The 24,001-nt window shown below is 39.4% G+C and overlaps 1 protein-coding gene across 4 annotated transcripts in view; it reads right to left on the bottom strand.

The window, feature by feature from the left end:
- CHD1 (chromodomain helicase DNA binding protein 1) overlaps positions 1-20,970 on the bottom strand; it is a 79,961-nt gene extending 58,991 nt beyond the window's left edge. Inside the window, exons 1-2 of one of the 4 annotated variants that reach the window (XM_087429999.1) lie at positions 20,539-20,970; positions 18,395-18,608 (exon numbers count right to left, since the gene is read on the bottom strand). In XM_087429999.1, the coding sequence (XP_087286125.1) occupies positions 18,395-18,447 (53 nt within the window). In that variant the 5' untranslated portion in view covers positions 18,448-18,608; positions 20,539-20,970. Of the gene's footprint in view, positions 1-18,394; positions 18,609-19,250; positions 19,993-20,538 lie in introns of those variants that run through there. The other 3 variants (XM_087429998.1, XM_087430001.1, XM_087430000.1) reach the window with 3 other exon arrangements.
- Positions 20,971-24,001: the final 3,031 nt, after the last annotated feature.

Here is a 24,001-nt window from a genome sequence, read left to right as displayed (position 1 = left end):
CCAGATTTTGCTGACTGCATCTCTGTGGTATTATTTAACATATTTTTCTGTCCCTTGTATTTCTTATAAACTGTTAGATCTAGAGTTAGGTGTTTCTTGGCAAGAATATATTTTAAGAGTTGTTGCGGACTTCTATCAGAAGGAACTTAATGTTTGGTTGGCTCTTTTTGTGTAAGGTTAAGTTTAATCTGTGGGTTCGGGTATTTTCAGCCTTATCCATCCATTATACAGTTCCCCATAAGCTCTATACCTAATGGTTTTAGAAGCCAGTGATCATATGGCTTCATCGACTATTTATTTAGAAGCAGTAAAATGGTGATATTATATCATTTCTTCACTAATAACGGTGGAATCCTTGTATAAAGAGAAATTTTCCTTCAACATATTTGTTAACCTTGAGGTACAATTCATACAGGAAAGACACTTTCACTTCTTTTCCTTATTTCCTAGTTTTCAAAATGAGTTAAATTGCTAGCTAGCATCCTTTCAAAATAGATCAATAATTTAAGTCTCATTATGAACTCACGTATTTGAAATTAATTGATGAGTTTTAATCTACTGTCAACATCATTGTTGATTCCCAAATTGTCCCATCTTTAGCCAACAGGAAACCCTTTATTAGTTCCTGAGTCCTTCTGACAAGACCTCAAGTACTCTTGGATAGCTTCCTCACTTTCTGGTCTGACAAGATGAACCAGGCTCATCTTGTGTATTTCTTGCCTCAGACTGTAACTCAGCCATTTCATCAAAAAGTCCTGCTTCTGTTTAAATTGGAAATTAAATTGCAATCAGAGTACTGGGTGAGCCTATTACTACTGGATTGGTCATGGTTCTTACGATTTTTTTTTTTTTTTTTTGTGAGGAAGACCAGCCCTGAGCTAACATCCGATGTCAATCCTCCTCTTTTTTGCTGAGGAAGACCGGCCCTGGGCTAACATCCGTGCCCATCTTCCTCTACTTTATATGGGACGCCGCCACAGCACGACTTAACAAGCGGTGCGTCAGTGCACACCCGGGATCCGAACCGGCGAACCCCGGGCCGCAGGAGTGGAGCGCCACCGGGCCGGCCCCAAGGTCTTTTTTTAATGGAATGAGCTAGGATATGCATATTTTTACAGACAATGCATTAAGCACTTACTAGTATTTCCAATTCAAATCTGTAGGTTTTCTACTTTTATATTTATGGCATCACTTGGGTTGCGGTGCTTGGTTCCAAATGACACTAATAAATTTATTTGGTTTATCTTAGAATATATATAATAGTTTCAAAATAACAATACCATTATTATTAACAATATGATTACTAAATGTTAAGATTTCTTCGCAATTCTTTTTGTCCTCACTCTCAGAATCAAATTACTACTTTAAGGTCAACTGAAATAATTTATTTCTGTGCAGCCACTAATTTGGTTTAATTAGGGTCATTTGCCTTTTTTTCATTTTTAGGAACTGCTTTTTACTCATTTTGATTTAATGTTGTTTTATTAATTTCTTGGATCCAACTTGAGAGCTACAAAAATTATAGTCAAAGTCCAGCTTCCATCTTTGTCGGCTCTACACTATGGCCTCTCTCCCCCTATAGTAATTATTTTAAAATTTTAATTTATTTTCCCTTCTTTCAATATAAGCAAGTTGTAAATAAGAATATATGTTTATAACCCCCCTTTCATAAATAATCATTAACATATTTACACTCTCATATAAATGATATCATATTATACACATATTGTACCCTGGAGATCATTCCACAGCAGTAGATATATTCCATACTCTCCTTTCTTTTATGCAATTGCATATACTCTATTTTATAGATACATCATAGTTTCAATTTGTTCCTGAAAGATGAGCATGCTTTGCTTCCAGTCCTTTGATACTACAGATAGTATATAAAAAATGGCCTTTGCATATATCTTTTGTATTATTTACGGCTGTGTATCTTTTGATTTGCTATTTATCAACCAATGTAAACATACCCCCTTCGAAGTTTTAAATCTATTATCACCTAGTACCCAATCTAGTATTTAGATTTCTAAATACTATTCCACAGTTAAATAAACTAGGAGTCCTTTGAGACACGGCAGATTCTAGGGGTGGGACAGGATAAGTACAAGATGAACCTAAACAATCCTGCTGTGCCAAAAAGCAAAATACTTGGGGGAAAAAAAGATGAAGGCATGTGAAAAGGACATAGAAAAAAAGAAAACAAAACAGGACATAGGAGCCAACTTGAAGGGGCTTCCATTGGCCAAATCTGATTTAAGCATCAAAACAGACAGTGAAGGATTATTACCTAGTAAATAAACCGGAATCCTTGAGTCCATGCTGACAGGCAGGCAGACAGACAGACAGGGGAGGGCTCTGATAGCTCTGAATGTCAAGTGGTAAATGCGGACAGGGTGGTAGTGTTAAAAAGTTACCATTTTGTTAGCGCCGGCCTAGCGGCATCATGGTTAAGTTCACATGCTCCACTTCGGTGCCCCGGGGTTCAGATCCCGGGCACAGACCGGCGCACCACTTGTCAAAGCCATGCTGTAGTGGCGTCCCATGTAAAGCAGAGGAAGATGGGCACGGATGTTAGCCCAGGGCCAGTCTTCCTCGGCAAAAAAGAGGAGGATTGGCAACAGATGTTGGCTCAGGGCTAATCTTCCTCAAAAAAAAAAAAAAAATACTGGTTTAGGCAAGAATCATCAAGAGATGCTAAATCTAGGGGAAGAGTATGATGAGTAAGATATTTGCAGAGTCTCAAAATATCTTCTCACAAATTGCTTATTAGCTGTAATGGGTAAATTAGAAACTACAGTGGTAAAACCAGACACACCTTGTCCTGGTGATCAAAACTAATGTCACCAATAGGGACAGACCGACAGACAATATGAGCCTCTAGATATGATACATTTGAGAAAGATACATCATCACTTACACAGTACTCCAGCCAGGGATGCATAATAGGGCATGCATAAATTGGATTGAATTATAAGCGAACAGAAGACAAACCCAAATTGAGAAATATATTCTGCAAAATAACTAGCCTTATAACCTTCAAAATGCTAATGTCATGAAAGACAAAGAAAGGAACTGTACTAGATTAAAGAGACATGACAGCCAAATGCAATAAGTGATCTCAGACTGGACCCTATACTGGGAGATGATTGGGATGACTGACCAAACTGGAATACAGACTGAAGGTTCAAGTATTGTATCAATGTAAATTTTTCTGAATTTAATAACTACATAGGGCTTTGTTCTTAGAAAACCTATACTGAAAAATTAATGTTTTTATTTTGTCTATATCTAAAGTAGCACTGGTTCTTTTTGATCATGCAAATGACCTCCAATTCACCAGTTGTCTCCCCCAAACTAACGTCTTATACCTGGATAGCTTCATTTATTTATGTTATCTGCTTGGCCCTTATGGCCCTTTCTCTCATTTATATTCTAAAACAAAATTTAAAATAGTTCTTTATAGCTTTCAAAATATTTTCCTACTGAATTCTATTTTATCTTCACAATAAAAAAATGTCCTTGAAGGCACACATAGGGAGTTTTTCTGGACCCTTTTCAGAGGGGACAATCCTTCCAGGGTCCCAGCTTTAAGGAGACATAATTCCATAGTCAAATACTTAGTTCCAATCCCAATCCCAGCCTCCTGTCCTGAGGGCCTGTATCCTTCCAAATATCCCCTGTATTGCCACGTTTGCTTGGAGCTTATTGCTCTGGCTTTGAGTTGCCTTTTGTTACTGGCACATGTAAGTTTTCTCTCAAGTTCAGCCGTGCATCTACTTTTTTTCCCTTTGCTCTATTTTATTTAGCATTTTCATGTGTTTGTGGGTAGGAAGTGCTTCTGGAGTAGAGTCTATGCTAGCTCAACCCAGCATATGGCAGAATAGCAACACATCCTTTCTCTGTACCCAACACTCCAGTCAAATCACTCCTGTGAACTAGAGAAAACACTAAGACCTATACTGGGAAGATGAGAACGATATATTCTCTAGTGAATAAACAAAGATTCTTCTATATTACAAGGGAAAAAAAAGTCTTCAAGTATTCTTTACATTTTTGTCAACTGGAAACCAGTCTGTAACGGAACATAAAGGAAGAATGAGTAAAATAAGGAATGACCTTCTAAGAAAATGCTAGTAGTGGGCAGCTGCTTTCCTTATCACCAGATCATCAATAGAAGAAACTGGCCCTGATAAATCTTGGAATAGACTGAAAAAGTCAAGAAAGCGATACTGGAGTGGATGTGGAAGTACTGAGGAGGAAGGAAAAGAACATCTCAAAACAGTAGCACTAAAGAAGAAGGAAAAAAGACTGTGGGTATTTAAATATTATATGTAAATCAGACTACCTATATCAAAGGTTTAGATCAATGATTTCTCATTTTAATTATATTAAATAATGTACCCATTTATTTAAGTCTTTTGTCTCTAGCACATAAAAATTTCCTTTCTAGTATATCCCTGTTCCCTACTTTTTCTTTCCTGTCTTTTTTTAAACTATAGTAGAATTTAGATGGATTAGACTCTGGGGAGAAGGGGGAGGGATGCTATAGGAAACACCGATAGAAGGTAAACTGATTTTCTACGGAAATATTATAATAGAGGAATATGTGCCTGACAAATACGGTACTACATACACAATCAAAGAACTGTATTTACTATTCCAAAGAACAAGCATACTGCACTAAATTCTCACTTTATGCCTTGCTCCCTTCCCCGTTTTCTGTCAATGCCATTCAAAAGAACTTCTTTAGGGGAGTTTTTCAAACAATTTTTTGACAGACACTTGTGGGGGAAATTCAGGGCTAACAATGGTGTTCTAAAGCTCAACTGACTTATTTTCTCCTAGCTTTCTCACCCTCTCTTCTCATTGTAATTATATTTATATCTGTACACCCATTAGATGAGGTTCAGGTTCCTGTCATATGGAAATAATAAACATACTTAAGGATTACTATGAAGATGAAAAGAGATGTATAGCATACTGTCTGACATATAGTAAGAGTTTAATTTTTTTTTTTTTTTTTTTTTTGGTGAGGAAGATCAGCCCTGAGCTAACATCCATGCCAATCCTCCTCTTTTTGCTGAGGAAGACTGGCCCTGAGCTAACATCCGTGCCTATCTGCCTACACTTTATATGGGACGCTGCCACAGCACGGCCTGACAAGTGGTGCATCGGTGCACGCCCAGGACCCGAACCGAGGCCGCCAGCAGCAGAGTGCGTGCACTTAACCACTGTGCCACGAGGCCGGCCCCAGTAGGAGTTCAATATTGATAGCTATTAGAAATAAAAAACCATTGATCTTTTTCCTGAGTTCAAGATCAGAATCATTACTTCAAAGTTTGCTTTAGGTATTCTTTGGATTGTCATAATTTTAAGTATAAATATATATAATGTCTATAAATAAAACCTATAGGGCCGGCCCTGTGGCTTGGTGGTTAAGTGCACGCGCTGCAATGCTGGTGGCCCGGGTTCGGATCCCGGGTGCGCATCGAAGCGCCACTTCTCCGTCCATCCTGAGGCCGAGTCCCACATGCAGCAACTAGAAGGATGTGCAGCTATGACATACAACTATCTACTGGGGCTTTGGGGGGAAAAAATAAAATAAATAAAATCTTTAAAAAAAAAAAACCTATAGATACACTAAAATTTTCAAAACAAATTGTTTAATAAAAAACAGAAGACATGGTGATTACCAACTGGTGCTATGTGCCAGACATTGGGTTCTCATTTAATTCTTTCATTTTCACAGAACAAACAAACAAATAATCTGAGGCTCAGAAAAGGCTAAGTGAAGAAAACAAATACCAATACTATGACAAGTGTACAAACTACAAATACATATAAAGAATCGAGAGAAATTTTAGAAAAATGAAAGCCACTAATTTCTTAGGATGATAGGAATGATTTATTTTAAAATAATATCCCTCTAGGTTTGTGCCACATGTATGTTGTCTATTTGCCCCTCCCCACTCACTCAGTATCCACTTTCTGTTTGCCCTTTAGTATTATCTAACCATCCCTCCAGTTTTCACTGGCACATGCCCACCCAGCTAAAGATTAGATTTCCCAGTATCTCTTTCAGCTACGTGTGGCCACGTGAAGAGGTTCTGACCAATGGAATATGCCTAGCAATGATGTAGGATTTCTACATCATAGCCTTAAAAACGAAGTGGCTTGCCTTAAATCCTCCCCCTTCTCATCTTCCTCCTGGCAACAGAAGCCATATATTAAGGATAGTAAACCTGTCCCACTAGTCAGAGTAGCTGGATAACCTCAAGGGGTAGAGCTCACTTACCTCAGAGTGAATAAAAAATAACTGTATTTGAGACCCTGTGTTCTGAAGTTTCTAGTATATATAGCACCTTAATTGGTTCTCTAACTAATATACTTTAGTAATGTTTCCATAATAAACATTTTTGAAATAATAAGTTTTGTACATATATAATTTGAATTCATTTGCTCCCCTTCAACTAACAAGTATTGAGCAAGAGTTTCTAGTAGGGACAAACTGCCATGGGAAAAAGTAAAACTTCTGAGAATGAAAGATATAAAGATGGATAGATTCCTAATTGAGGAACTGGAGGTCCAGGAAATGGAATCAGGGGCAAGACTTCACGGAGAGAGTGATTTTAGAGCTCAGTATTGGTAGTATTCTCCATACTTTTCCCTCTGGAGAACACTTCCTTTCTGAAGCAACTGATAAAACTTCAAGATTGCTCAAAAATACCAAATCCTTTATGTAACTGTTTCCAATTTCTCCAGCCACAGGTCATTGTTCCAGCCCACGTGTTCACAATATTTTGCCCATATGTTATTAGTAAGTCTGTCACAATATTACAATTATTTTTATACATGTATCTCTCTTCTAATTGTATCCTGGAATTCATTAAGTCGGGCCTTTACTTATTTTTATAAACCATTATCCACTTCAACAGAACTAGAGAAACAATATGGAAATTAGTAGGTATTGATTAAATACTTACAATTTAAAAAATGAATTAGTGACCAAAGGCAATGGCTTTCAAACTTTTTGGACCATGACTTACATAATAAATACAGTTTACATCATGATGCAGTACACACACATGCACACATAAACATAAGTTTAATGAAATAATACTCTACAAAAGGAACATTGTATTTTCTATTCCAGTTTACATTATTCTCTTTGACTTACAAAAAAATTTTGATCATGCTCCTCTAATTGTTACAACTCCCTATTTAAAATATATTAGGCTAGAATAAGTCATTTAGAAAACAAGAAGGGTTCAGCTAGATGATAACTAAGGTCAGATCACCTTAAATTCTATAAAATTACATTATATTAAAATTTGTTATCGACCTTATCTTTCACAACAAGCCATGAAAACTATCAAAAGTTTGAGAAAATCCGGAAAGTATCTATCCATCTGTATGGTTCTGAAAACCAGTTAGGGCCATTGCTTTGTTAGGCACTGAAACGCAAACACAACAGTTCCTTTTAGCATTTTAAATTACCAACCCAAGACAAAATTCTATTATAAAGTAAACTCTTCTAAAGTACAGTATGATTCTATCACTTAAAGTCTCTAACTGAATAAATGAGAATAAAACTGCTAGAAATAGATGCTAGGAAGGGTAACGTTTAGCACAACCAATTTCAAAGCTGATTATTTGGGTTTAGTCACACTGAATCTGAGGTCAAGATAGTAAACTCAAAAGCTTCTCTAGTAAGCAGAGAATCAGATGAGAAATACGGACTATATATAGATACAACTCAAAGTCACTAATAGTTTCATAAAACACATGCGATTTGTTATAATATTAATGACATGATAAAAATCTCTAATTCTATCATTTATAATTACAACAAGTAGGCAAAGCTAAATGACGTTTATTTTTCCCCCATTAGAATTACCTATCATGCAGAAGTCTAACACGTGGAAATTATATGTCTCAAAATAATCAGGTGGGAGAGGGGCAGTAGACAGAATTTACAGATTAAACTAGACTGGCCATGAGATGAAATATGTGAAAGCTAGATGATGTGTACATGAGGGTTCCTTTTACTACTGTCACTATTTTGCATATGCTTGAAATTATCCACAATTTCTAAGTTAAAAGCACAAGTAATAAAATATATGTTTACATTTAAAAGTCCAATTTTAAAGAGATTATCCATTTGATTAATTTGCTTTTAAAACGGCTTTTTAAAATATTTACGCTTTTAAATTACTTTAATGAATAATGTTGCAAAAAAAGAGTTCTCAGCAATATATGCTTTACTTTCTAACAAAATTATTTGTAATTTGGTATTTCATGAGTCTGCATATAGCCATGGGAGTGTGCTGCACACTAAGAAGAACCTCCATCTACTGTGAGTCATTTAGTAAAAAAAAAAAAAAAAAAAAAAAAGTGAAAATGTAGAATGGTCTGACTGAGATAAGCTACTGCACACTAGGTCAATCCTTTGGTAAAAAATACATGCTAACACTGGAATAAAGAGAAGATTTTGTACATTTTTAGTACTCATGTACAGCTAATTGTAATTCTTATTTTCTTATAAAATTGCCTTTCAGATCAAACTTCTTCCTTTTATTAATGTAATTCAGGATTTAGTCATTTACAACTGGGAATACTGTAGTAGTTGCATCAAATGGCAGTAATCATATTATAATCTACCTCAAGCACTAAAACAAGAATAGTCTTCTCTGAGGGAATTTACACTGTAACTTCACTCTTCTCCAATGGCCCCATTCCTTTACATAAACTTGTCAGCATAATATTTATTGCCTTCTAACATCATTTTTCCTGGGTATAAAAATTACTCTTGACTTATTGTCTAACCCTGTCAAAATATCTCGCCATCATAAAAGTCACATTACCAGGACTTTAACATACATAAAATTTAAGATTATCAGCATTTTGAATGATCTCAAAAAAGAAAAATTCATTCTGGGGGCCAACCCCGTGGCGCAGCGGTTAAGTGCGCACGCTCCGCTGCTGGCAGCCCGGGTTCAGATCCCGGGCGCGCACCAACACACTGCTTATCAGGCCATGTTGTGGTGGCGTCCCACATAAAGTGGAGGAAGATCGGCATGGATGTTGGCTCAGGGCCAGTCTTCCTCAGCAAAAAGAGGAAGACTGGCATGGATGTTAGCTCAGGGCTGATCTTTCTCACCAAAAAAAAAAAATTGATTCTGATATTGAGCTTGATGTAGAAATCAACCATTTGTCTTATGATCAAACTTCTCTGTCTCCTACCTTTGAAGTGGTGCAGACTGTATCTCTCTGTATTTACCATATCCACCTGATGCTACAAATATTTAAGGCTAAGGTCTCTTTCTTGATTATAAGCTTCAGAGAAGAATCTCAAATTTTAGTATTTCATGGTATCTACCACACAGTATTTGCTCAATCATCTAAATTAAATAACTATCTGAGGACACAGAACTGTAGTTCTGAAAGCAGCAACGAGAGATGTGAAATAGCTAACAGAAACTTTTCATTAAGAAAAGAGCCCCCTACTATTTTTGTGCCTTATGCCTCAGCTCTGAGAGATACTGTAGACATTAGATCCCAAAAGCCAGTAGCGCGTAATTACCCAGAACTTTTCACGTCTGTGTATTTTAATCTCAAAGATAACTTAGATCTCACTTAATCTATCCACACCAAGGAAACTTTTGAACGCAGTTTAACATTTACTTAAAGCTGACTTTTGACTAAGCAGTCACCTCATATCACAGTGACAGATAATATACTCTTAATTATGAAAAGCAATTTTCTCAGTCATTCATACATAAGAACTTGATTCTGGTACAAGAGATTCCTAGAGTACCTCCTTAAAATCTGTGGTTCTGACCAGTCCATTCACATGGACTGTATTACACTCCCAGGGGTATCCCTCAATACAGGTAGCATTTATTCAGCTATGCTTCCTTTTTTCTCCTTCCTCCACCTGGGACTAAACCACACAAAAACTTCAGCAGAACACTGAACAAACCTCAGGGTAAACAACTGCAAAGCTAGGATGTCCAACATATTCTCTTTATTAGGGAACTTGCACATCTTTGTTGGGGACTATGACCTCTGTAAAAAACCTTCCTCTCTATCATGCCTCTGGATACCATTTGTTCTTCCTTCTTTCCAAACTACATCATTTCTCATCATTATCAAGAGGACAAAACTTAAAGAGTTCTGTGAAAACCTGCCATACAGCCCACTACTTTAGTCCAATAATTTGCCCAATTCTATTTTCTTTCACCTCACTTGCATACCTATATGCCCCACGAATTTGAATACACTCACTTCCTTGACTGTGTGTTTAAACCTGGCTATTCCATTATCACCTCTAGATCATAATATCTTTCTCCAAGTTAATTTATAATTTTAAAACATGGCAAGATACTGAATGACTCCAGGTGAATAGCTTCATATATATGCATATGAATTTAATATGCATACAAATCTCCTGGGAATATTGTTAAAATGAAAATTTTGATTCCATAAATCTGGGACACACAGGGGAACTTTTAGATGAAGGAATCATTCTGACAGTACTGTGGCGGAGAATAAATGATTCTATGCATTTGTCAAAGCCCACAAAACTGTGTAGCACAGAGTGTATGTAATACGTGCAAGTTTAAAAAAAATCAACCCATGTGACTGAGTATCCCAGGATGGAATGCAAACTGTGACAAATGAATCTAACATTATTATAAATTTATGATATCACCATACTGAAGGGGGTTGGGGGGCAGAAGCTAACTTGAGTAACTTTGGAAAACGGGTGTTTTGACTAGAAACTGTAAGGCTAAATATAATAGGAACTGTACACTGTACGTAAACACTGTATTCTAGTTGGTAAATTTGTTTCTTCTGTGAGAATAGCCTAGAAATTCTGCAACTGCTTTACCCATATGCTGAGGGTGAAGAGTATGGATGGTAGGTAGAGGATGGTGGGAACCAGGTTTCTCTGTTGGAGACAGAAATTATAAAGGAGCAAGAAAGGAAGGTTAGGATGAATCCTGTAGTTCAGGATTATAGCTGGAGACATCAGTACAAACTCACGTTTACCTTAATATGTATACAGATGGACAGATACAGAAAGAACTACAGATATGCCGATATACGTGGTTTAGTATATATACATATGTTACTAGCTCTGTCTGCTTTTGTCTGCTGAGAGAGCCTAGAAGTAGTGACACCTGAGTAGCAATGAGCATACCCAGCACCCAAATCTGCTTTCTAATACCCTTTTCTCCAATAAAAGGAACCAGAGCTCTTTGGAGAAATGAGTGACTCTAGGGCAAAAGAATGGGAATGTGTAAAAAGGACACAGAAGCCAACTCAAAAGAAAGCTCACAATGGTCAAGGCTAGAACGATTTGAGCAACAAAATAAATTTATTGGATTATAGCCCAAAGTATAAAATACATATACATAAGTCCATGCTTATATAAATGAATGAGTGACTAAACGGGGGAGAAATGACTTCTCTACAGAAGAATTCCATTATATTATATGTAGATACTCCCTTCCAGCAGGAGATGGAACTTAATTCCCACTCCCTCCACCCCCTTGAGAGTGAGCGAGACACAGTCACTTGCTTCCAAAGAATACAGCATGGAAAGGGAAAAACAAACAGTAACTTTACAGTGGAGAAACCTGGCAAATACTACCTTGGCCAAGTGATGGACATTATCATCAACAGTAATGTCACGTGGATATTATGCTCCCCATATGATGTGACTGGAAGAACACTTCATCTCTGTGATATTCGTGCTAAAAACTGATAACCCTGGTTTATCCTAACAAAAATATCAGACTAATCCAAACTGGGGGACATTCTACAGGACACCTAGCCAGTACTTCTGATGACTGTTAAGGAAATCAAACAAAGGCTAAGAAACTCTCACAGAACAGAGGACACTGGAGAGAGTTGACAATTAAACATAACATGGTACCCTGGGTTGAATCCTGGAATAGAAAGAGGGCATTAATGGAAAAGTCAATGAAATCCAAGTGAAGTTTGAAATTTATTTATTTTTTTGGTGAGAAAGATTAGCCCTGAGCTAACATCTGCTGCCAATCCTCCTCTTTTTGCTGAGGAAGACTGGCCCTGGGCTAACATCTGTGCCCATCTTCCTCCACTTTCTGTGGGACACTTGCCACAGCATGGCTTGATAAGTGGTGCATACGTCCGCGCCCAGGATCCGAACCTGCAACCCTGGGCTGCGGAAGCAGAGCACATGACCTTAACCACACCACCACCAGGCTGGCCCCAATAGCTTTTTTTTTTTTTTTAATTTTTTTAATGGTTATAAATCTGGTTTCTCCTTCTAGAGAATGGGACTCATAATACTGTGAACATCACAGGAGTTTTGTGAGGATGAACTGTGATAAATTCACATACGCACCATGTACCGTGCACCATGCCTGGCTCAGTCAGAGTTAAGAGCTCAATGATTATTGGTTGCATTATTGTTTCTAGAGCAATGAAATGTACCCAGCCTCTTGATGGCAGGGCCTATGACACCGTTCTTTGGGAGTTTCCAGAAAATAAAAACGATGTATAACAACATCAGTAACAAAAAAAGCGGCGAGGTGCTGAATGAACCGCTTCATATATATGCGTATGAATTTAATATGAATACGAATTACTGCAGAATCTTGTTAAAATGAAGATTCTGATTCAGAAGGTCTGGGGTAGGGGCCAAGGTTTTACATTTTGAACAAGCTCCCAAGTGACGCCAATGCTGCTGGTCCAAGGACCAAAATTGGGGCTGCAACTTTTCTATTTCTGCATGTTTTAAAATTTTCCTTAAAAAATACAAAAAAGTTTTCTCCATCTATTCTTTATCTCTTCACCACAAAAAATACTCTTATTTTTAAACCCAACTATATCATATGTAACCCACCAGTCGTCAAGATCTTAAATACGCAACTACTTCAACAGTACAGTCTTCCCCGCTTACACGCAGTTTTGCCTTCCACAGTTTCAGTTACCTGCAGTCAACTGTGGTCTGAAAATATTAAATAGAAAATTCCCAACTTCGTAAGTTTTAAATTTCGTGCTGTTCTGAGTAGCATGATGAAATCTCGCTCCATCCCACCTGGGACGTGAATCATCCCTTTGTCCAGCTTATCCACGCTGTATAAGCTACCTGCCCATTAGTCACTTAGTAGCTATCTCAGTTATCAGATTGACTATCGCAGTATCACAGTGCTGGTGTTCTAACAACCATGGACATCATCTGCTTATGACATCCAACCATCAACATCATCATGGCTCAATGATCCTCCTCATGTATTGTCAGAAGGTCAATATTAACCTAGCGCTACATCACAATGCCTATATCATTCACCTCACTTCATCTCAACATGTAGGCATTGTATCATCTCACATCATCACAAGAGGAAGGGTGAGTACAGTACAATAAGGTATCTTGAGAGAGAGAGACCATATTCACAGAACTATTTTTACAGTATATGGTCATAACTGTTCTATTTTATTATTGTTGTTAATCTCTTACTGTGCCTAATTTATAAATTAGACTTTATCACAGGTATGAATGCATAAGAAAGAATATAGTATATACAGGGTTCTGTATTATCCACAGTTTCAGGCATCCACTTGGGGTCTTGTAACACATCCCCCGTGGATAAGGGGAGGCTACTGTACAAAAAAGGGGTAACTACACATTAATGTTTGCCCCCACATGATCTCATACCTATGTAGATAAAAGTAATGTCTTGCAAAGTCAAGTCATATACAATTCTCTTAGCCTTATCAGTTAAAAAAGCCTAAATACTTTACAGTAACCTAGATTAACCACAATCCTAGGAAATTGTGTGAAAATTTTAATTTGGTAAATTCTATTTGGAAACAGAGTATCCTATTACTAAGGCTCCTGCTTAACGATTTATTGAGTTTTCAAAGGATAAGAAGCGATCTTAGATGATCTTAGATTTAGCAGCATATACAGGATATTTGAGGGAAAAAAGAGGAAAAGATGAAGAAAGCACATGCTGAACTGAGAAATAGGGGATAACAAAAAACGAGATGTAAAAGAGTCACACTTTCCTGCAATTAATGACATCACAGAAAATTTTAAAAACCAGTTTCCTTAACTCAATGATTTCTAGCCGTTCTGGCTTTGTGATTTCACACTTGCCCATCCTCCTGAAAATGTTTCTTAGCACAAACTCTGGAAATGTAAAAATGACATTTGTTTAAAACTCTGAGATGACTGCACAATAAGCTCAACAAACACCATTGTAACTGGTATTGACTTTAAAAATTGTTCAAATTTATCTAGTGAGAGAAACTAACTGATTTTGATGGCAAGAAATCTTTCTGGTATGTGTATACATAAATACAATGTTTCCAAAAATAGTATACCATAGTAGAATTCAACAGGACACTAACAGATACATGGTGCAAACTGTGCCCTGTGTTCAAATTAACTCTGAACTGGTTTTCCTTAAATTTAACAGGTCATTTAGGCTCTAGGGCTTCTCAAAGCCTTTAAAAAGCCTTTTAAAACTCTGAATTTCTAAAAAGGAGATTTTCATTTAGAACACTTCCAGTGATCATATTCCCTATTCACTGCCTACCCAAAACACTTTAAAAGTTGAGATCCAAAGATTCTTGAACCATAAAATGATAATTAAAATATTTTCTATAAGCCAAGGAAATTGAAGTGTTACAGGTCAACAAAGCTCAATTGCCAGCTAGAGATTAATTCTAAATGGTTAAGACCATTATGGCACATCACTAACAACCTTCCTCACCCTGTAAGAATTTTTCAAGAGCATAATATATAGAGACTAATTAAAGTGATTCAAATAAATTCTCAAATTTACATGGACAAACATATTATTAAAAATTTAATCGATAGGCAAGCAGAGAAATTCTTCTGAGTATTAAGCATGTATCAATCATCCAAAAATTAGCAAAATATGATAATATATTTCTGGTCTTTACCCATAAATCTAGTTCTGGAGTAAATCATCATTCAAGATAATTTTAAAGATTTTATTTATTTATTTTTCCCCCAAAGCCCCGGTAGATAGTTGTATGTCGCAGTTGCACATCCATTCTAGTTGCTGTATGTGGGACGCGGCCTCAGCATGGCCGGAGAAGCGGTGTGTCGGTGCTCGCCTGGGATCCGAACCCGGGCCGCCAGCAGCGGAGCGCGGGCACTTAACCGCTAAGCCACGGGGCCGGCCCTCAAGATAATTTTAAAATAAAAAATATCTACCCAGGATTTGAAAAATTTGGTTGCAAATAACAACACATCCACACAGTGAGGAATTGATGCTCTGAAATCTTCCAATAGTATCTTCAGAAAGCTTAACTTCAGTTACATAATAAACTTTGTGCTGAGTTGAAACTGATGTACAGGTGCATCCTGACCCAGATTTCTTAGTAAATAAGTTTCAAAACTGTCCGTTATAGCACAGCCCAAGAGACATTTTCCTATGTATTCTTCTTCCCTTCAGTCAATGGTTATAGAGAGCTTTCTACATGGAAAGAATCAAAAAACCATTTTTTTAGTAGAAAGCTAATTATACCAACCAAAAATGCTAAATGACTTAAGTCTATTTCATTTCATAAACTTCATTTTCATAAAGGAAAAAGAAACGCTAAAGCAAAAATACATTTAAAAATTCTAGCCAATAAAAATCAAATTTTACTTTAAAAACTATTTACAGTGTATATTAATTTTAAAAGGAGAGCATATTTCTCCTCTCATCACTCTATATTAATATTCATAGTTACTGAAACTTTTGTCGTTTGCAAGAAAATCCCTATGTCTATGAAGTTCACCTCCTCACTCTTTTAACTAACTAGGCACAATCTCCCTTCTCTGTACTGCCTTGTTATAAAAGCTTTGGGGAGGGGGTCTCAGGGTTAGTAACAATGACAGTAGAGCAAAGGAAAAGGATAGCATAACAGCAGTAAGGAAGAAAATGAAAGCAAAATAGAAGCAGGTCTTCCTCCTCCTGATAAACAAACACCAAGACAGTTGAAAGAATTAGATAACTCGACAATCATACTTCTCAGAAGCACATACCTTGTATGGTAGAAATGATGACTCAGAATAATTACAGAATATGCTTTGCAATTATTTTAAATGAGTATGCATTACAAAAGACTCCTGTAAGTAAATCTGCTTTCACAGGGTTTAACTTTTGTCAACTATACCATCTAATTTGACTTACTACTCACCTTTGCTTTAGATATGGCAGTAAAATATATAAAAGATTACTGGAACAGGTAAGCGGTCAGAATATAACAGCAAGCGATCTCTCCGCATACTCAACAAGAGGATTTACTCTCAAGAGGCTTACTTCCTATTTTCCAGGTAGTTTTGTTCCTATGTCTCCTCTAGGTATTTCTACCTATCAACCATTTCATTGCTCACTAATGAATAAGACAATGTGGGACAATGTGACTCTCCTATACACTTACTATAGTCAATATACCTGTAGAGATCTGAATCAAAACTGAGATTCAAAAGTCTTCTAATTTACCTCTCAACTCCGGTGATTCATAAAGTTTTAGATAACAGAGTTTGACTAGAATCACCAGAAACTCTGTTATCTAAAATTTTATTACACGTTGTAAAAGTGATAGGATGAAACTTCAAAATCATTTAGTTCAACTCTTAATTACTTTACAGTTGAGAAATCATTCAGAGAACTAGTTAGATGGTGTCAACTCAGGTTTTGTAACTCCAGACCAACACTTGTTCTGCTAAATCATGCTGCTTTCCGTAATTACTCCTTCTTCTCTATGATGTTCTTGTTATCCAAAACAGTGCACCTGTGAAAGCTGATAAACTCAAGTATTCCTAGAATGACCAGAAAATCCCAAGTCTCAGGTCAAACACATATACCACTGCTTCATTTTCTACCCCAACATTTTTTTCTGAAACCCACCTAACTGCCAAAACTTTCCTGTTTCTTGTCCATCAAATTTCTCTATCACTATAATTAATGTTTTAGTTATCTAGTACCCTATGTTACATAAAACATAATGCTAATCATAATAAGCAAATATTGAGTGCTCATTATATCAGGAACTATATTAAGACCTTTAGATGTAGCATCTCACTTAATCCTCAACTTCAAATAAGATAAATAATACTGTAATCCCCATTTCAAAACTGCAAAAATCAAAGCCTCAGAATTATTTTTTTTTTTTTTTTTTTTGCTGAGGAAGATTGGCCCTGAGCTAAGATGTGTTGCCGATCTTCCTCTTTTTGCTTGAGGAAGATTCACCCTGAGCTAACATCTGTGCCAGTCTTCCTCTATTTTGTATGTGGGTCGCCGCCACAGCATAGCCACCAATGAGTGATGTAGGTCAGTGCCCAGGAACTGAACCCAGGCCACTGAAGCAGAGCACACTGAACTTAACCACTAGGCCATGGGGCTGGCCCCATAAATAATTTGTCCTAATTCACAGAGCTAACCAGAAGTAGAATCGGGATAAGTAACCAGGCAGTCTCACTCCAATGTCCATATTCCTGATCTCTACATACGATAAGTATATATAACTACATGGACTTTATTATTAATATGCAGATAACTCAAAATTTGGGGGCTACAGAAGAATTTAAAGAGTCTTTGTATTTTAAGAGGCTTCTTTCACATTAAAATAGCTTAACATGGCTTATTCCCATAAACTATATCTTCCTTAAAAAGACATGGCCCAAGTAAGAACTCTTAACTCACTCATATATAATTAAAACTCAAATTAAAGAAAATAGGAGGAAAAAAGAGTTGCAACAATACTTTAACAAATATCCAGATCAGCACTGTCCAAAAGAACTTTGTGTAGTGATAGTAATGTTTTCTATCTGCACCGTCCATCATGGTAGCCACTAGCCACATGTGACTATTCAGCATATGAAATGTGTCTAGAGTGATTGAGTAACTGAATTTTGAATATTGTGTAATTTTAATTAATTTACATTTAAACAGCCACATGTGGCTAGTGGCTACTATATTGGACAGCACAGGTAGAAGATAAAATGCCAGAAAAAGATGAGGAAAGAAATTCTTATTGCCTTTATTTAGAGAGTGCACTAACAGTCAAATCAATTTAAATCTCTTTTCCTACTTGTTCTAGCTTCAGTTATTAACCCAAACAATATATACCTCCAAGGAGATTTAAGTAACCCAAACTTCTATACTTAAATTCTTCTTTGTGTATCTCAAAGGAAAAAAATAATTAAAACCTGTATTATCAACAAAGCTCCTTATATTAGAAACTTTTTACTGTTTGGATACCTAAGAGGAAGAATTTGAACCTGAAAACTGGCATCTACTAAGAAAACTAAAAAGAGTCACACAAGTTTTCCATTCTCTTCATAATAAATACTTGATAATAAAGTGCTTACCTTGATTCTCCACTACTGTTTCTAACACTTTCTTCATCACTGTGTCCATTCATTGTAAATATCAAGAAGTTTTAAAATAAAATATAAATCTTCCCAGTTTAAAAGATGAATATAAATACTGACTCCTCCTTGAATACCAAAAATTCACAGACGAATTTTCTTCAACATTCACAGGTTTCCTGGGACCCTTTTTGATTCACCTTAAGAAAACTTCCTGTAGAGAAAAAGATAAGTCTATTTAGAACTTATACAAATCTACCTAGGCCAATCAGAAATACCTAGGCTTCCATTAACTACATTCCTAACTACTTACTAGAATTTATAGCACACCAGTGCTTATTTTTGACAGAAGAAATCAGAATATCTGCTGAGTGATAAAACTTTTAGACTAACTGCAGCTGTGTAGCGATACATATATACACATTATGGATAACTAGCTAACTAAAGAAAAATGGTAATATATAACATATACATACGTTCCAAGAATAGAAAACGGAGTCTTATTAGGTACTTTGTCAAACCAAGTAAGGGGGGAAAAGGTTACCTTTAATCAAACACTAATTCATATCACCAAGAACTTCATACACTTGAATGAGGCAAAGTTTTGAAAATGCTCACATAAGAACAGAAGAATAAAAGGGTATCATACAATCTTTGCAAAAACTGTACAGGTCAAAATAAATATGTACTTTCACAGGTAAGCCGACAGTGGAATGATAAAATTTAAATAATATTTATCCAGTTTGGACTTGTGGAGATTCCATTAAAAAAAAAAAAAGGTAATGGAATATACACTATGATTTTTTAAGTAACGGGTTTGGGGCAGAAATCACGGACCAAGACACAGCATTCCCACCTTTCAAGATTTCAACACAACACTGGAGAGTCACCTACAAGGCATCCACGAATAAACAAAGGAGATCTCTGGCAGGGGAGGGAGAGGAAGAAGCGGGGGAAGGAGACGTCAGATCCTTCCCCAGCCAGAAAGTACCGAGATAGCCGACTGAGAGCAGAGCTGTCCTTCCACCTCACCAAAGAGAATTCACTCCTACGATGATTTCCATTCCACAAAAAAAGAGGAGGAAAACAGGCTGTTGCCAACTTAATCATAGCAAACTCTACATCTAGATCGAGATTTTAATTCTCCAGAGACTAAGGTCCAGTAGACTCTTTGCAAGAACTGGTTATCCAAAAAGTAACTCTTCCACGCAACATTTATTCCTCATGTTAAATATTAATTCCAACCCGTCAAAGAGCTTTACTGTTAAACAAGTCTTAAAAATCTAGGTACTCTAACAAACCGCCTCTTTCCCGAAAGTCTCTCTGCGTTGAGAAAGTTCACTCCTCTTTTCGTTCTTTCCTTTTCACCTTCCTTTCGCTCCTCAAAATGGCTTTCTCTGGACATTCTAACTTCCTTTTTCCCCCTCATCTGCCTTCTCCGAGTCAGTCCTCTTTCTGAGGCCCTTCTCACAGCCCTAAGTTCTGAAGCTCCAGGCGCACGCAGCTCTCTCCAGCCTTTCACGCGTCTTAACAATGAAGTCAAACCTCCCCAACCCTCCTCCCCTGTGCCCGGTCCTTTAACAGTTGCTCTGCTCCTGCTAAGTTTCCGAAGCGGTGCTCGAAAGGAGGCTGGAAACCTTCCTCCTCCCTCCTCCGTCCATCGCAGCTTCGCTCCAATCAGTCTCCCGGCCGGACGCACACTCCCACCCCCCGTCCCTCCCAGGGCCTCCATCCCGGTCCCTGAGTCTCTCTTCCCGCCTCAAACTTCCCGCAGCCCCGCTCCGCGCCCTCCCGGGCTCGCCTGGGCCGCCGCCCCCTCCCCCTTCCCCTCCCCGCCGCTCCCCACGTGCTGGGAGGCCGGGTCGCGGCGGGAGCGAGGCGCCGGCCAAGCGCTCGCCGCTCGTGCTCCGCGGCTCTGCCCTCGCGGCCCAGCCGTGCCCACGCCGAGGAGGCCTGGGCTCCGCCGCCCGGCCGGCGCTAGGATGCGCTCCGCGGCGCCGGCCTGCGCTCGCCACTCACGCGCCCCCCGCGCGCCGAGCCCGGCCGCCGCCGCCGCCGGCCCTCGCAGAGCCGCCCCGGCCTTCGCCCGGCCGGCTCCCGGCCTCCCCGCCACATCCTGACCCGCCCGCCGCCCCCTTTCTTACCGGCGGCCGTGCAGGCTTCGCGGGGGCGGAGGGAGCCCAGTCAGGTCGGCGGCCTCCCCCGCGCCCGGGCCCGCGGTCTCCGCCGCCGGGTGAGTCCTCGGGCTCCGGGCGTCTCGGGGTAAGCAGGAGTCCGTGAGGGGGAGGGGGAAGGGGAAGGACGCGGCGGGGAAGGGGAAGCCCCGGCCCGCGGCACCAACGCGCGATCCCCTGCGGAGCGGATCCAACAATCAATTCATTATTGAAGCACCAACGGCGAGGGCAGCTAGAGCGAGAAGTAACGAGCCGTCGTCGTCGCCGCAGCCACGCGCGCGCTCCCGCTCCCGCCGCTTATCGGCTCCCAGCAGCCGCCATAACGCTGAGAGAGCAAGCGCAACCGTCTCCGTCGTAGCCGCCGCCGCCGCCGCCGCCGCCGCTACCACCGAGGTCGCCGTCGCCTCCGCCTCTCGCGCGACGTAAGCTCCTCTGCTCACTCCCCTTCCCCACTGGGCGCGAGGAGGGCGGACTAGGGGGCGGGTGCACGCACGCCGAACCGCTCCTGCCGGCGCGCGGGTGGTGGGAGGGGCTACGTTGTGGAGTCGTGGGGCGTAGGAAGAAAGCGATTGGTGCTGAGGTGGGGCGGAGAGCGAGTGCGCGCACGCGCGCCGATGGGAGCGCGCACGCCGGCCGCGCGGAGGCCGCCGGACTCTGGCCACAGCCGCGGGCCGCTGATCCTTGCTCTGGTGCCCTCCCTTACCCGCCGCGAGTTGAATTCCGGGAAGTGGGAGCTAGAGGCTCGCTGCGTGCGGGTATGGACGCTGCTGTCGCTCGGGACAGTTGCGCAAGGACTTTGCGGGGGAGAGACTGAGAGGAACCGGGGAAGCAGAGGGATGGCGAGATGCTGAAGACTGTGTTGGGGCTCGGGGAGCCGCAGAAGCGCCGCGCTGGATAAGCCCAGGGGGCCGGGTCGTGCGTGGGGTCCGGTCGCCCAGGCTTCGGCCCGCATCTCTCTCCGGCCCCCGGCCCCGTCTGAGCGCCTGTGGGGAGGGGTGCACAGGGGCCCGCTGCGTCACACCAGGCAGCCTGGGACCCCAACTGTTGGGCAACTGTGGTCACCTCCGGCCGCCTCCTACGCCTAGGCGACCTGCGACAGAGGCTGCCTCGGGGGCCCGATGTCCCCTACGGGCGGGGCACCTGAGGAGACGGAGAGAAAATAGAGGCGGAGTTGTTGACATCCTGTGACACTTCTTGATTCATTTGTGGGTTCAGAAAAAACTTTTACAACCTTTCTAGGTCCCTCCCTGGAGGACGGGAGGAGGGTGCGCTGCCGAATGGCGACAGAAAAGCTGCTCGAAGGACGTTGATAACTGTCTTAGTGTAGCGTGCTGCAACTTAGTTGACGGTTTCTTTCGTAACTGTAACTGCGGGCCTCAGTTACAACCCTGGAGATGTGTCGACGGAAACACTATCTTTTCAAGCCTGGTGGTGTCCCGCTTCATTCTTTTTGAAAGCATTTTTTTAATCATTTCTTTTATACTTCATTTTTTTCCCCCCATCCACAGATCAGTCTTGAATCGCTTGAGGTTAATGATACTTTTTGAAACTTTCTAATCCCATTCTTCAGTTATTTGATGTGGTGTAAAGGCCAACCTTCCACGTCAAATGACTTTGAACGGGGTAGCTGCATTCCCAAAATAATTCTTTTCGCATGTGGGAATTTCAAGTTTTAGTCTACCAGCTGTTTAAACAGTTTGGGTCAAAGCCTTCAAAAAGATCTCAAAACATGACTCCAAGTATGTGTTCATTTTATGGAAAAGTATATTCACCCTTGGCAAGGAGGAGGCGGCAAACAGGTACACTTGGTCTACTCCAAAAAAAAGTGTCTGTGACCAATGCATAGTGAAACAAAATGGAACACTACCACAGTTTGCAAAATGGTCTGTGCTCCACCTCTTTTTTTCTTTTCTTTTTTCCTAGTTATTAAATAGCTGTAACGCTGGGTTGTGAGGAATAACAAGATCATACAAATCTCCATCTCTAAAGGCCCTAAAAGTAGGAACCAAGTGCTAATTTTTAATATTAAAAATATGATAAAAGTGCCTTAATGATAGGAACTTCCCATGCCTCTGATTTCTTTCTTGGATTACTGGAGTGGTAAGTGAAAAATAAAAGCCCCTGGAAAACAGTAGCCACGCCAGATAAAGAATTTTGTGATCAGAAATATAATTCAGATAATAAAGTCCTCAATTATACTACACTTTATAATTGTCTTACCAAAAAAAGAATTACCGTATGTTCTTAATCTATTTTGTATGTTTTCTGAAAGCCCACGTCAAACCTTTTTTAACTACTGACTTGCCATTTGGATGTGATATGCTACATATAAACTCTAGATCCCTTTTTTGTGGGAAAAAAATCTTGCCAAAATTGTAATAAAATATTGCATCTTGGAGCTTTATATTTCTTGTTGAATCTTGGAGATTTATGTTTCTTGTTGAATCTTGGAGATTTATATTTCTTGTAAAATCATTGTATACTTTAAGACTCCACAAAATTTTAGAATGACTGTTGACAATGTGGAGAAATACAAGTAAGTAGAAAATTGGAACAATCTTGCGAGTTCAGCTTTTAAAAAGTCACTTGATAAATAAGGCAAAAGTATTTGACTGTTTGTTATCTGCATAGTTAAATTCTCAGTTTCACTTTGTTTGAATAAACTCGGTCTTTATCTCTACCTATGGGTACTAAAAACAATAGACAAACAGTTGATAATCTCAACACATGACTAGCAAAAATCCCTGAAAAATAACATCAACCAGAAGTTTTTATTCCTATCTAATTTCCCATTTGGGACATTTCATATTCTTTGGAAACAATATTACTTTTACAAAATCTAGGACAGCTCTTTGTGAGTCCTTAATTCTGATATGCTCTTCTAGGGCTGGATACCCATGGGTTTCCTTGGGTGGGGATAGATTGAGAACCACTTATCCAGAATTGTGAGATGTGTACCATAAAAACAATGATAACTCTTGCTTTCTGTTAATGTTTTGGATGCCAAGTTGGGGTTTTAATTTCATAATTATGTTCTTGTTAATTAGAGGATTTGCATATTAGAAGCTGCTAAAACAATCAGGACAGTATTAAAATACCCTAGAATCTCAACCTATGACGTCATCCCCCAGGTCCTTGCCAAACAGGAAGAGCTTTCCAAATATACTTAAATTTACAAAGTCCTCTATAAATAGAACACATGAAATCCTAAGTAACCTACACTGAAAATTTATTGTACATTTCTGTTTTCTTAATCATAAAAATTATAAGAGAGGAGCTGTGGTTCCCAGTGTTGGGCAGGGAGCAGGAGTCAGTCACCTAGGAAATTTTTTCCTAATTACACATGCCTGACATTCTCATTCCTCCCCTCTTCTGATATGCAGAATTTCTACGTTCTAGGTAGTGCTTGGAAAAATATCCTAGATTGTTCTGA

The sequence above is a fragment of the Ceratotherium simum genome, chromosome 4, assembly GCF_057802395.1.
Source record: "Ceratotherium simum simum isolate JZ-2026a chromosome 4, ASM5780239v1, whole genome shotgun sequence".
NCBI classification, from domain to species: domain Eukaryota; kingdom Metazoa; phylum Chordata; class Mammalia; order Perissodactyla; family Rhinocerotidae; genus Ceratotherium; species Ceratotherium simum.
The sequence above is the reverse complement of the archived record's forward strand: the minus strand, read 5'-3'. Positions and strand labels throughout refer to the sequence as shown.